The sequence below is a fragment of the Falco naumanni genome, chromosome 2 (assembly GCF_017639655.2).
Source record: "Falco naumanni isolate bFalNau1 chromosome 2, bFalNau1.pat, whole genome shotgun sequence".
Taxonomy (NCBI): Eukaryota; Metazoa; Chordata; class Aves; order Falconiformes; family Falconidae; genus Falco; species Falco naumanni.
Window position 1 is genome coordinate 19,042,250 of NC_054055.1, and position 13,298 is coordinate 19,055,547.

At 38.2% G+C, this 13,298-nt stretch overlaps 1 protein-coding gene across 5 annotated transcripts; it reads left to right on the forward strand.

Moving 5' to 3' along the window:
* Nucleotides 1-23: 23 nt before the first annotated feature.
* LOC121083273 (spindle and kinetochore-associated protein 3-like) lies at nucleotides 24-12,543 on the forward strand. Of its 5 annotated transcripts, none has more exons than XM_040583486.1 (9): nucleotides 24-298; nucleotides 1,468-1,532; nucleotides 2,431-2,596; nucleotides 4,217-4,640; nucleotides 7,614-7,714; nucleotides 8,481-8,665; nucleotides 8,854-9,066; nucleotides 9,269-9,381; nucleotides 10,257-12,543. In XM_040583486.1, the coding sequence occupies exons 1-9, from the start codon at nucleotides 196-198 to the stop codon at nucleotides 10,288-10,290; spliced, it is 1,404 nt and encodes a 467-aa protein (XP_040439420.1). In that variant the 5' UTR covers nucleotides 24-195; the 3' UTR covers nucleotides 10,291-12,543. The 5 variants fall into 5 exon arrangements, with proteins under 5 accessions (XP_040439420.1, XP_040439419.1, XP_040439417.1 ...); XM_040583485.1 differs by having other exon boundaries at nucleotides 26-298; nucleotides 8,484-8,665; nucleotides 8,851-9,066; XM_040583483.1 differs by having other exon boundaries at nucleotides 27-298; nucleotides 8,851-9,066.
* Nucleotides 12,544-13,298: the final 755 nt, after the last annotated feature.

Here is a 13,298-nt window from a genome sequence, read left to right on the forward strand (position 1 = left end):
ATAGCGCGCTGCCCGCCGTTCGAAGCGGGCAGCGGGCGGCAACGTCGCTACAGCCCCGGCAGCGCGGCCGCCTTCTCTCCTCAGGGCGGCCCCGGTCCCGGGACGGCTGTTAGCAGTCGCGCGTCGGCCTAGGGCTGCGTGGGGGGCGGCTGGGGCGCTGTCCCTGTCCCACTGGTGCTCCCCCTCCCCGCGGCCATGGATGTGTCGAGGGAGTTCTTCAGCAAGCTGCGCGCCCTCGCCACGGCGCTGGAGAAGGAGACGCAGGAGCTGAGCCGGGCCCTGCGCGAGGAGGGCACGGGTAAGCGCGGCCTCGCCCCGTCTCCTTCCCCCCGCAGCAAGGCCTCCGGCTCGGGGGAGGTCCGGAGGGTCGCGCTGGGTGCCTGGCGGTGACACACCTGGACGCTGGGGCCGATGGCTGCTGGGATGGGGTGGGCGGTGGGCTGGCGGTTGTCCCTCGGGAGCCCTGGATTTGGGCTCCCGCCCGCCATCGTGCCCCTGTGGGTGTTCGGAGATGGGCGTTCGGTGGGCTGGCGGGTGCGGGGATGGGGATGGGGGTCGCTCATAGGGCATTGGTTAAGCCTTCAGTATTCTCTGAGCTCCTTTGTGGGTGCGTAGGTGAGCATTTATCACGGGGAAAAACGGGATGAAGGGGGGTGAGACGGGAATCACATTCGTGCTTTTACTTCTTTCCATGGATTAAGACAGCAAAACGCATTTGCGGGGTGAGTTCTCCCCTTGTGCTGATAGCTCGATCTTCTAACTGGATTTATCGCTGTGCTGTAAGACTTCAAACAGCTGCATTGTCAAAACAGGGAGTATTTCCAAGCCTACCTTCTAGATCCAGATCTGGTCTTCCCTCAGCATCAAGCTTTGAGCTACAGTCTCTCCATACACTTGTTTGTACACAATTACCTAGTCTTGTCACATAGCAGGCGTCCGCTTTTACACTATTTGCATTAACCTTGATTTCCAGTGAAAGAAGTAATGACAGCTGCACAAATAAGTGAACAATGCTAACACCTATCCATGTGCAAATAAGGCAGAATTCAGGTTTTTGTTCATGTATGTTTTTCAGTGGTGTCTTTTTTCAAATTTTATTATTTCAAGTTCGAGCTCTTTAAGGATAAAAACTTGGCATAAGTAATCATTGACAGCCCAGGAACCTACCTATTGTGCCAACATCTGCTATACATTAATTTCTACAGTGCTGCAACAGTAAAATGGAAGCCTGTACAGTTTCTCCGTGTAGCTTAACATACTATGCAAATAGCAGTCGCATGCCATGCAAGGCACCCTATATGAACTAGTTTGTCTTTTGGTTTCCTCTGTCTTGACTCTCTCTTAACATATGTCTCCAGCATCTCTAATACAGGAGATTATGTTCTGATGTAGAATGTATTTGCATGCTAAAATATCAATAGCCCTTTTTTTGTTCTAAACCCTTTTATGTGAACACGCGTATCAAAGACTATGAAGATGAATCACCAATAAGACTCTTCCATGACCTCTGTTGTGAAATCAGGACTTTGAAGGTAACATCTTAACTCACTTCCTTCTTGAAAAGTTGGAGGAAGGGCTGTTCCATAAACTTACAGTCCTATTTTGATCATTAAGCCATAATACAGTTTTGTTAGTCAGCAGTACTGACCCTTACTTTTTATTCATTGACCTCATAAGTCCTCATAACTGGCTGTGGATGTCGGGGTAGTGCCCAAAAACTTGTGAGTGACTTAAAGTAGATTAGCACTGTTTATTAGTTGGTGGTCACTGTTGTCATTCAGACTGGCAAGGGGCAAAGGTAACACAGAACTTGTAGCTGTACCAAGGCATAGGTATAGGGGAAAAAGATTCAGGAGCAGCAGCTCCCTACAGAAGAGGTGTACTTGTTTGTGTTCAATAACTAGCACTTGCAGTGAAGAAAATCTTCACAGAAGTTTCAGTACCTTTGACCATTCGGTTAAACTTGTGAAGAATGTTCTTTATTTCTTTAACATAAGTAGGAAAAACAGGCTATAGAAATGAGCAAGTGTAGAGATAGTTGAGAGGTAAGCTAGGATATAAACTTGGGTTTTACCATCTGCTCTGCACTAGTTCTTTGTACGTGGGCAGTAAGATTCCAAACTAACTGCTGTTATCCTATATTTTTGTAGAGTAAAAATGTATTTTTGTTTGAGAGGTTACTAAGTAGTTATCGTATTGTGAACTGTCATCTTAGTTTAATGTTTGTAAGTCTTTGTACACTTGTGCCCTATATATTCCTTATATTTTGTAACCTAGTTTTCACGTACAGATAAGACCTAAATTTGCTGCTTATCCTCATCTGAATTGAAGTTCAATACTTGTTCACACATTAAGAGTTCTGGGATTAACTACCATGTGGTGATTTGAGAACCAATATTTCTCTTTCCCTCACCTCCTCTGCCCCCAAAGGAAGATGTTAATGCCAGTCTTAATAAGAGTTGCTCTGAAAAACAAACAATTCATGAGTTTATGAAGGCAAGTGAAATACTGATGGAAAGAAATGCAGCAGATCTTGAAAAAATAAGAGAGCGGTTCCAGAAATACAGCTACAAAACGTGTCTCGAAGACTCTACAGGTAGTATTTCTTGGCAAATATGTGAAGAAAAATGTAATTTTCTAAAATGTTTCTCTTTAGTTGTGTGTATGTTTCTATTAATTAAGACATCAAGTACATCTATGTTATTTGCTTTATAATAATATCCAGGGGGTAAAAGTTCATTTTGTGATCAGTGCTGTAAGAATAAACCAAAATACAAAACTTACGAGTTAGATCTCCTGGCATGTTCTTCAGTTAGTGTGGTTTTTGGGAGTTGTGTTGGTTTTTTTTCCCTCCAGTAATAGCTATATTCAGAAAACATGCTAGCAAACATGTTTTCATAACCCAGAGAATTATGCTGCCTCAGCTTCTCATGCATGGGAAACTGTTGTAGATGTATCTAGATTAGTTTGTATTCATATGTGATGATTGCATTAACTTAAAATCACCATAGAGAAAAGTTTAAAATAATGTGTTCCACAGCACAGGTGGGAAAGGAGAAGCACATATGGGGATTAGTGACAGGTGGCAAGAAGTAGTAGCTTGATCATTGGAGTGGGAGTTCCTGAATCCAGTAGAAAGTGGACACACACCTGTGTGACAAATCCAGATACTCCAAATGAGTGCAAAAAACTATCAGCACTACACATACCCTGTCAAGGGCCAAATCAATCTTCAAGAAGCCTTTGGCAGGGCACATCTTAACTATCCCCTGAACATTATTCACTCATTACATAAACCAAAATTGTGGTCATGGACCATATTCACTCTGAGTTAAGCTACTATAACTGTTTTACGAAGATGTGGCAGAAGGCTCTGGTTTTATATACCTTCCTGTCTTCTCTCTGCCTTTAAAGACTTCAAACAGAGCTACAAGGTTAATTTATTTTTTAAGATGTGTTTTTAAGCAAAGTGTATTTGAATATGTAATAACACGGCAGAGGTATTACCTTTTCATGTGTCTTGGTATTTTAAATAGCTTCCCCACCCCACCCCTGCCTTGCTGCTTGTATCTTGCAGAAATTCACAAATGTTTTGGAGTGTTTCAGTTTAACTACAGAAATGTACAAATTACACATTTGCTTATTTCTGCAGTGGGCTGCTCTTGTTACCTAAAAAGCTACCCACTTTCGTGAGTTTTTAGTTGCTGCTTCATAACCTTTCTTCAATACTGTTTTTCTGAAGAATGAGTATTAAAGTACTGTGTGCAACCTTTGCTCTTTCCCAAAAAACTTTGTTCTATACAAATTTTGGTTTTGTTGTAATTTATGTTTACATTTTTAATGAATTTCCACTCTTGCACTGAAATGGAAACAAATATATTTAAGATTAGCACTTCTTGCCTGCTCCATGCAGGGGGATGAATCCTATTAAAAAATACATGCATAAAAATCTCTCAATTTCATTTTTCCTAGAAATAATATTTACCAATGAAGTGAAATTCAGCAGATGTGTGACCTACATTACAAATATAGCTTAGCCTGGTATAAGCTTTTGATATCTGTTGTAGCTTCAGGTTCAATGCTTTAAAATGAAAGAAAGTATCTATTTTTTACAATAAAACTAATTTTGAATATTGGAGAGGAAGTCCAAATTTATTTTAGAAATTCTTAAAAGAGAAACTTCTGGCATAATTTTTTTAATTACTTTTTTAAACAGAAGAGGAAGAAGTAGTTAACAGTGATTCGCCAGTGTCTGTCCAGAAGGAATCTGGTGAAGAAAAAGCAGATGATGTACCTCATCTTCCTGCTTGTACTGTGACGTCAATGGTGCCCAAAGACCCACTGCAGACCCCCCAGCTTTCTGATTTTGGTCTTTCACAATATGCTTTCTCCAGACCTTGGATTGCAGTGAAAGAACAACATGCAACAAGTGCACATCAAGAAAATTCAAAGAATGGGACCCCACTAAAACCACAGACCACCTCTGTTTTGCCCAAAACCCCAAAATGTATGCTGAAGGTGGATGATTATGAGTGTGTGACACCAAAACTTGAACACTTTGGCATTAGTAAACATACCACATGTATGAATGAAGATTATACAATGTCACTTACTCGCAAGATTCCTCAGACAAGCAAGAAGTAAGTAAATGACATAAGTTCAGTTTGTTTCTCTACTGAGCTTTCTGTTGTTTCCTCTTGCTGCATTAATTTCTTGGCTCCTGTTGCCCCTGTTGTCTTCAAGCAGTTGATACGTTATTATCTGCCAGCTGGTTAGCCCTGTGTCTTTCTTCAACTCTGCCTATCTTTATGTTTACCCTTTGTGGTGCCAAATGCTGCCATGAAACAGATCTCTTAATATGCTGCTTCCCTTGACTGCACCACGGTAAGAATCTTCCATACACAATTTATTTACAAAGCGAAAATGCGCAGTATATCTGATCTTTTGCTTTCCTTAACTTTGGATTTGGATTTGAGGATGTCGTCTGCAGTAGATATATCCAATTTAAAGGTTTCAAAAGCTTTAGGAATACAGACCCAGAAAAACACTTCTAAAGCATTCAGTAAAATGCCTTGTTGCAGAAAAGGTGTATCATCTCTTGTGTTACCCAGCTCCACCTTACAAACAGTTAGCTCTTTTTGCTCCATTCTGTTGAAAAGACATCTCCAGACTTTCACGTTTCTCATTAAAATTAAAGAATCTGCAGCAGTGAGATGTAGAACACCTTAGCAGTAGAGGCAATTTTCTATACTTCTAAGGTGATGTAAAGGTAGTTAGGTCATGGTTTTATAGTTAGTATTAGCAACATGTTGAATTTTAAAAGCTGACGGTATCTAAAAGAAATTCAGTGCTCTGCAGCTAAATATTTGGTATTTAGATAAATTGTTCAAAAAACCCCAAGAACCATATTCAAATTAAGTTGTGGAAATAATAAAACAAATTTATCTATTTTAAAATTTTATTTTTTTAATCGCTGGTATTTGCAATTTAGGCACAGGTGTGAAGTTCTTCAGAACCATGCCAGCTTGAGTGACCTTGTCCCCCAGAGATCCAGTTTACTGCAAGGGTTAAATTTTGAGTGGGTTTTTTTTTGTTTTTTAATTACTGCGGAAAAAGTTAAAGTGAAAAGATACACTTTCTTTTAAAATGGTTTTGCGATCTCTCCTTTGGAATACTTATGTAGATACTATAATGTCTATAAAGCTTTATAGTATTTGAATTGTAATAACAGGAAAACTTACTGAATTCTGTAAGATAATAATTCAAACATCGTTCCCTCTCAAATATTTTGAGAATAGTTTCAGCTTATCACATAATTTAAATTATTCTCATATTTATAACTTTTTGTGGTTTTATACTACTTTTCCTATTTAACGAGGACCAGTTTAAATGTGATCTTCAGCTTTAATTATGGCTGTAATTCATAAAGGGATACATTCACAAATGCAGATTCTATTTCTGTGGCTTCTAGTGAAACAATTAGGTAGTCCACCAGCGATATTATTATACAATACAAAAAAATCCCACACTAGCAGTCTTTCATACCCATAATGATAATATTAAAATTCTGTAGAGAATTAGCTATAGCATGATTGCTTTTTAACACATCATTATTAATGATCGAACCAGGTGGACACATACTGATTGTGACTCAAGTTAAAGCTACATATGGATTCAGAATAAGTGGCATATGTGAGGGGTCATGTCATTAAGTCATTAGTTAAAATGTTGTTTAACTGTCTTTTAGCTTGCTTATTTTGTTTATTTTGCAACATGAAAGTTAGCTTGCAGTTTGATCAGAAGGGTTGAAACAATTGAACAGCTTGTTATGTCAAAAAAGTACTCATCTCACCTCTTAGTGAGAAGGCGCAGCATGTTAAATGGGCAGAACACTAAGCCAAGAAATAAACAAACAAACAAAAAAAAATTGTTTTCAGTGGATAATGGGCAGAATCTCTTCCCTGAGGATCAGATAAGCTCAAAACCTAGTACACATGAGGTAGCCTTATACCTGTAGTTTCTAGGTACAAAGACACATAACAATCTGACTTTCTTGGAGACAGCCCTGCCCTTTCATATAATTCGCTTGTGCCATCCAGGTCTTGTATCTAGCTGAAAACTGTCTAGCAGCTACGCATTGTGTGAAAACCACTTCAAAAATTCATCTCAAAGTTCTTAAAAATACTTAATAGACCTCAAGTCCTCCAACTTTGTTTTTCAGTTTTAAAGCAGGTGAAAGGGACAATGTGCTTTGATGCACCTACTACAAAACTGAAACCAAAAGTAATCCAGAGAGAAGAAAGGAGAGGGGAAAAAAGGGGGAAAGCGTCTAAAGAAAAGTGTTGTACTTGTTCTTCTCCATTGTAAAAACTAGGAATCGTATGGGTTTAGGTATCTGTAATACCTCTGAGGCAAAACTCAGTTGAAAAATTCTTTTTTTCTGACTCAATTTGAGATGTGTTCATCTAAGTAAAATATACTGCCTCAAACATATTTTTAATTTTTTTTTAATGTTTAGGCTTTGTGTAGAGAAGCTCTAAATCTAGTTCTCAAGTAGGCACACTTTTGTGTAGAGTTTAGGTAAGCTTTCACTTCTTGTCTGGTATTGTCTCTTAACTGCCTACACCCTTCTTCCACTGGAATATTTTGGGTAGGAAAAAAGAATTCTGAACACTTCTGTTTCCAGTTTTGTGGAATTGATTTTTAAATGGCTTTTCACTGTAAGTCAGCTAGTGATTAACAAAAGTAATTTTATTCAAACTTCAAAACTGAATTAAAAACCTTTTTGTGCTCACAACGGTACTAGTTTCAGAGCCAAAAAGATTTCCTCCTGCCCTAGACACCTTTTGTTGTCTGTTCATTTTGGGATTATTTTTCTTTTAATGCCTTGGATTAAAATCTTAGTGGATTTGGTAAACTGTGGATGGACTGAACATCTGCATGCTACAAATGGCTGCAGTAGAATCATAGATGAAAAAGTAATCTTTGAGGAAATTAATTTTTGACTCGCATGTTGATAAACAAATACTAAAAGAGTGATCAGTTTGACAGTATTTCTTTAATTGTGATTTCTTCATATTACTTGAGAACTCATTGAGAGGTTTAATTTTCAGGTTGTTTGAAGAAGATGATCTTAAAGTCAATGAACCAGAAATTATATCCAGGGAGATCATGGTTACTCCTAGGCCAAAATCAAATGTGACAGCTGAGAATGGTAAGTTAAAAGTATGTGAAATAAGTATACGTACGCAATTTTTACATGATGCATGAGTAAATGCATTGTAAACACATGGTTAACTTTTAAACTGTGTTTCTTGTTCAATATAGTTAATCTAGGCCTAGTCATTGTATGAGTGCTAATGTCTAGAAATCAATGTTGGTGGCTTCTATGGGAAAGTTTCTCACTTCGGTGTAAATCTTTGCTCATTCTTCTACTCATAATCCATCTAAAATTATATAGAGCCATTGATCATTTTGTACTACAGCTTATCCTTATTTGAAATGAAAATACTGGTTTGCCAACAGCCTTTTTTCCTGAGAATACCCATTAGATCTGTTTAAAGATAGGAAAGAAACCGTTTTGAAAGAGGCTAACGAGACAGTAACTTAGATCTTTCAAAAATAGTGCTAAAATCTCTTTGAGAGGAATTATACTATGTTCTCTTGAAAATATGTGAAGACCTTTGTACAAATATAGTGACAATTGAATGTATGAGAAGCTAAAGCAATGTTGGTTTAAATTGGGTTTTTTCAGCTATTCAGTAGTGGGACTAGACTTACAACTTTTTTTTTTAATTTGCATTTCGTGTTTTTATGGAATTCTGGGATTTAGGTGGTTCTTCATGCTGAAAATATCAGCTAAAATGATACAGGTGTGTTAGAATATGCAAATAGACTTAAAGAACTAAACTGGGGCACTGAAACTTATAATATGTGTGTGTATCTTTATTTTTATTCCACACTTTCACCCTTAATTTCAGCAGCTGGCTGGATGGCTTCTCCTATGATGCTAGAGTTCTGTACTCCTGATGTGCAAATCTGTTCCGGAAAAAATACTATAGTATCAGCAAGGTCACGAAAGACAAACAAACTATCTCCTCCCAGTCATACAGGAACACCAGAGTTGCCAGATTTTGAAACAAGATGGCTAAAAACAGAAGCTAAGGTAGTAAATAGCAATTAAATACATTTTCACACACTTCTTACTGTCTTTGTTTGGGATTCTTTTTCAATACTACTTTTTGTTATGTCATTGTAGATCTTTATAATAGTAATTTTGTTTTTAATAAATGTTTTTACTTTACAGAAGATAAGTAAATTAACCAAAGAAATTTAATACCTCTTTTGCAGCAGGTAAAGCAGGGAGGAAAGAATGAGTCAGTGACAAAGGATGACACAACAGATAAACAACACATAGAAGATAGCATTCCTTTTCTTGTGACCTCTGATGAGTATCTTGAACATTTTGAAGACCCTTCTCCTCCCAAAATAAAAAACTATGATGACCAGTTACTCAGTACTCCTCCATCTCCAGAAATAACAAGGATACCGGATGATATTCTACAGGTTAGCTAATATACTGTGGGTTGGGTTTTTTTCCCCTAAGTACTTTTAATATCAAAATAGTAAAATTAAAAGGGCTTAGTTCTATCAAATTGTGTTATTTGAAAATAAATAGCTCTCTGCTACTTACTAAAAATACATAAACTGTAATCCTGTTTTGAGTTCTTAGGTAATTCTTTTTATTCCCTTTTAATGTTTCCCATAGATTCTGTCCAAGTATAATAAAAAAGTAGATTCTCCTAAAGCCAAGGAAATGGAGACCAAGGCAGCAAATGCTACAAGATCTGAAAGTAGTAATGACTGCCACGAAGAGAACAGGTATGATTAAATTTTACAAATTTGGTTATTTAATTTGGAGGAGCTATGAAGATGCTTTAATGCAATTAGAAATTCATGCAGCTGCTTGCTCTTCAGCTACCAAAATAGCTCTTGTTGCTGTGACTAACTATTCTTCGGCATGGTATCTGACGGCCTTTTTGCAAAGAAGAAACGTTATGATTGATTGGGTGTTTGAATCCTCCCAACCTTACAAAAAAAAAAAATAAAAAGGTAGTTTTACTCTTTTATGTGTAGGTATATTTTGTTTTGTGGCCATCAAAATATTAGTGAATGGTTTCTTCTGAGTAAATTAGGCAATAAAACTAAGGAGTTGGAGAAAACTATGTAAGTGATGCGACTGATTTCACAGTTGTTCTGGTAAAGATGAAGTTCTTTGAAATGCAAAGCCATCTTATGAGCAATATATGAGATTAAATTAGTCTACAATAAGTATGAGTAATCTTTGAACAATGGAATAATACCTTTTAAAAAGACTTCAATTTGAATAGAAAGATGTTTTTGTGACAACTTGATCAAGTGTAGATATTCCTTATTCAATGTAATGTATATTATACTTGAATATCAGTTAAATTTGGGGCCAGTACAGATTGTTTAGGTAGGAGGTACAAGGAACACATAAAGAGTCAAATAATAATTACAACAACCCAGAATAAGACTGATAAAAGTACTTATCTTAATATACCAGGAGTTGGAATCCAATTGAGTAATGAAACAGAGCAAAGTTCTTACTTTAGCTGACCTTTCTTTTTTTCTTGTCAAGATGGTTTAAAAGAAGCTTTGATGTTTGTGTCTTCTGCTAATTCAAAATATGATTGAGACAGTAAGTTCATGAACTCTTCTGGATTTATTTGCAGAGGATATCCTGGATATGTCACGCCAAATACCTGAAATCAAGCTGAAGACCATGTTGAGACTGCTTGATATTGGTGGATCTTATCACTGAATTGTAACAAGGTTGAAAAACAAAATATTATATTGGTGGGAGGAAAGAAGCATGCAAAGGACAAGCTTTATTTAATGGAGAAAAATTTTCCATTACGTGAATGAACTTGAACTAACAACTTGTGCATATTTTTTTAATTGATATTATTGGCAAAATGTATTGAGGGGTTTTGAATATATTTATGTGCTTCAAAGAGGACCAGGGTTGTGTATGAGGTAGTACTTCAGTTGTTTCATCTGATTCTCATGTTGGTTGTGTATGTTTGTGTTTGCAGTAGGCTGTAGAGAAGTGTAGTTTTGCTGCAAGGGGACGAGTCCAGTACATTGCCCCAGAAAGCAGGTATCTCTGGCTGTTCTGGTGATGCTGCACATCATTCCAGGGCTGAGTCTGAAGGGCAGTACTTCAACAGTATTTGGTATCTTAAGCAGAAACAAGTCCTTTTCTTTACTGGAAGAGTAACTCCTGCTTTACTGTTTATCTTCAACTGCTGGAAAGATTTGCTGGCGGGCATGTAGGTGACTGCTTATTCTCCTGCTCTGCTGCCGTGTGTGCATTCTGTAAGTGATAGTGTCACTTCTAAACATGCACGTCTATCCCCATAACAGCTAACCAAGCTTAAGTTCTCAGGGGTGTTTGACTCTTTTTGTAGCATCTGGTAGTCATAGTAATTAGGATTTTTTTTTTTTCTACCGGAGATCTTACTTTTGTCCACAAGAAATCCCAGCTTATCCTTGTTTGGAGCCAGTTTGCTGTTTCCAGTGTCAGCTATTTCTCTGAGTGATTCCAGGACTGCTCTTACCATATGTATATGTTCTTCCTGTTGATGGCTAAAATTTTGTCATTTATATGAGGACAGGCATGCAACACATGAAAAGGGAGAGACTGTCCCAGGAGCTGGGGAGGAAGTGTATGCTGTTCTGAACTTTCTAAACACAGCTCCAGTTTTGTGGGTTGTTTTTTTTAAGTTCTCAAGATATGCAAACATCTAGAGATGCCTGGAAGTATTTCTCCAGTTGCTTAGATGGATATGTGGCTAAAATCTTTTTCCTGCTATTCTAGTAATTCTCCAGGATAAGCATACATCAAATTAACTGGAGAAGCTGATTTTTTTTACTAGTTCCAGACTCAGCACACTGTCATTTTTCTGTGCTAACTTCTATTTATGTATTATTATATGTCAGTCTTTGAGCTTGATTGACACTTTTGAATAATAAATAAATCTGTCTCAGGTGCTTGGTGGCTGCTATAAAACCACTTGTTCTACTCTGCTCCTTCAGAGAGTGAAGGCCAGACCTGCTTCCAGCATCTTCACAGACTAAAACCATTTAATGGGCTGGATGCTAGTCTTGGAATTTGGTGGTCTTAAAAAGGTAAAAAGTACCTGCTGCAGAGCCAGACTGATTTACCAGAAGTAAGCAGGGGTTTCACATTCTGCATTCTCCCTTCACAGCACTTCATGGCTACTTTCTTGCCCTGAAGCAAGTTAGATTTCCCGAAGGACCCCATTTAACATGAAATGGAACACTTCTGTTTCCAGCACTACTGTCCTGGACCTGGCTGTATTCCCTCCTGCCTTCACCTAAGGATATTCCCAAAAGTGCTTATACATGTCTTTTCCCTACACTTGAGAAAACTCTCTGCTCCCCTGCCCTGTGCAGAGTTGAACCCAGCAGTGCTGGGGTTCTCACAGTAAGCCACTTGCATAGTTTTTCTTGCCTGTGAAAAAATATTTTTTGCTACATTTTGTAGCTATTTCATTAACTAATGTTAAAGGGATTCAATTACTATTTTGAAATACAGATTATCTTCAGGATGACAACTGAAGTCTTAAAATCTTCTGGTCTACTCAAGCTATTATGACATGCTGGCATGAGACTTTTTGGAGTCTAGAAACAAAGTTTTACTAGTTAGTTTTGCTTTTCTTGCCTACAATGTTATCCTAATACAGGTAACGCTGCTTTTTGTACTTATATTCTTCTTTATAGTAGGACCATTGCTGTGATGGCAGATAATTATCAGAGCAGCAAAACAAAAACTAGTTTTAGTTTGTTGTGCTTTACTTTTGAAAACCTTTTAGGTTTCAGTAAGGCCTAAGGAGTAGTTTGAGTATTGGAGGTGAGGGAGGGAAAAGTTGGCATAAGTAAAAGCGTAACAGTGTTGGAAAATGATCTGTGTTCAAAATAAACTGGGGAGGGAGAGTTTTGTGTTTTGTCTTCTGTTTTCTTTTCCTTTTTTTTTTCTACTCAGATCGGCTGTCATGTGGGTGGCTGCGTGGCCATCTGATGAACTTGTGCAGTTTAAGTACTGGAACAACCAGGGATGTAGCCATGGGTTTGGAGGAGGGCGAGACTCCACATAAGCCAGTATTCCTGCTGAAGGAAGGCTTGTCCCACTGCACACTCATATAACATGTCAGAGCGTGAAGAATGCAAGAGGAAAGATACATGTTGATTTGTTGTGGGGTGAATTGGATAACAGCATTGGCCAGTCAGAAAGTGCACTTTGGATAAACAGTAGCAAATGCCGTAGTTCTGGAAGACGCAGTGGTTACCTGAAAACAGGCAAAACTTTCTCAGAGTATGGTTCTGTGTTGTGCTTAATTCAGTTTAACTGGGGGCTGCTTCCACTAGAGGCTGTTACACCAGTTCTCCCGCACGGAACCTAGGGCTTGTGCAGTTCTACAGTGGATTCCTTGCATTTGCCAAGCCACTGAAAGGCTGATTAATTTTGTTTTCTCTTGTAGTTTGTCCTCCCCAACAGTAATCTCAAACTCAGCTTCTGCCTGTGTGAGTGCTAGATCAGATAGAAGATGTGATCTGGTTTCTCACCCTTCCCTTCCAGCAGTAGCTGCAGTCAGGAAAGATTGAAGTCAGCACAAAACTGCTCTTCAGCATTTAGGGACATCTGGGAAGCAACCAAAAAAGCATGGCCTTTAGTTTTCCTTCATTTGCTG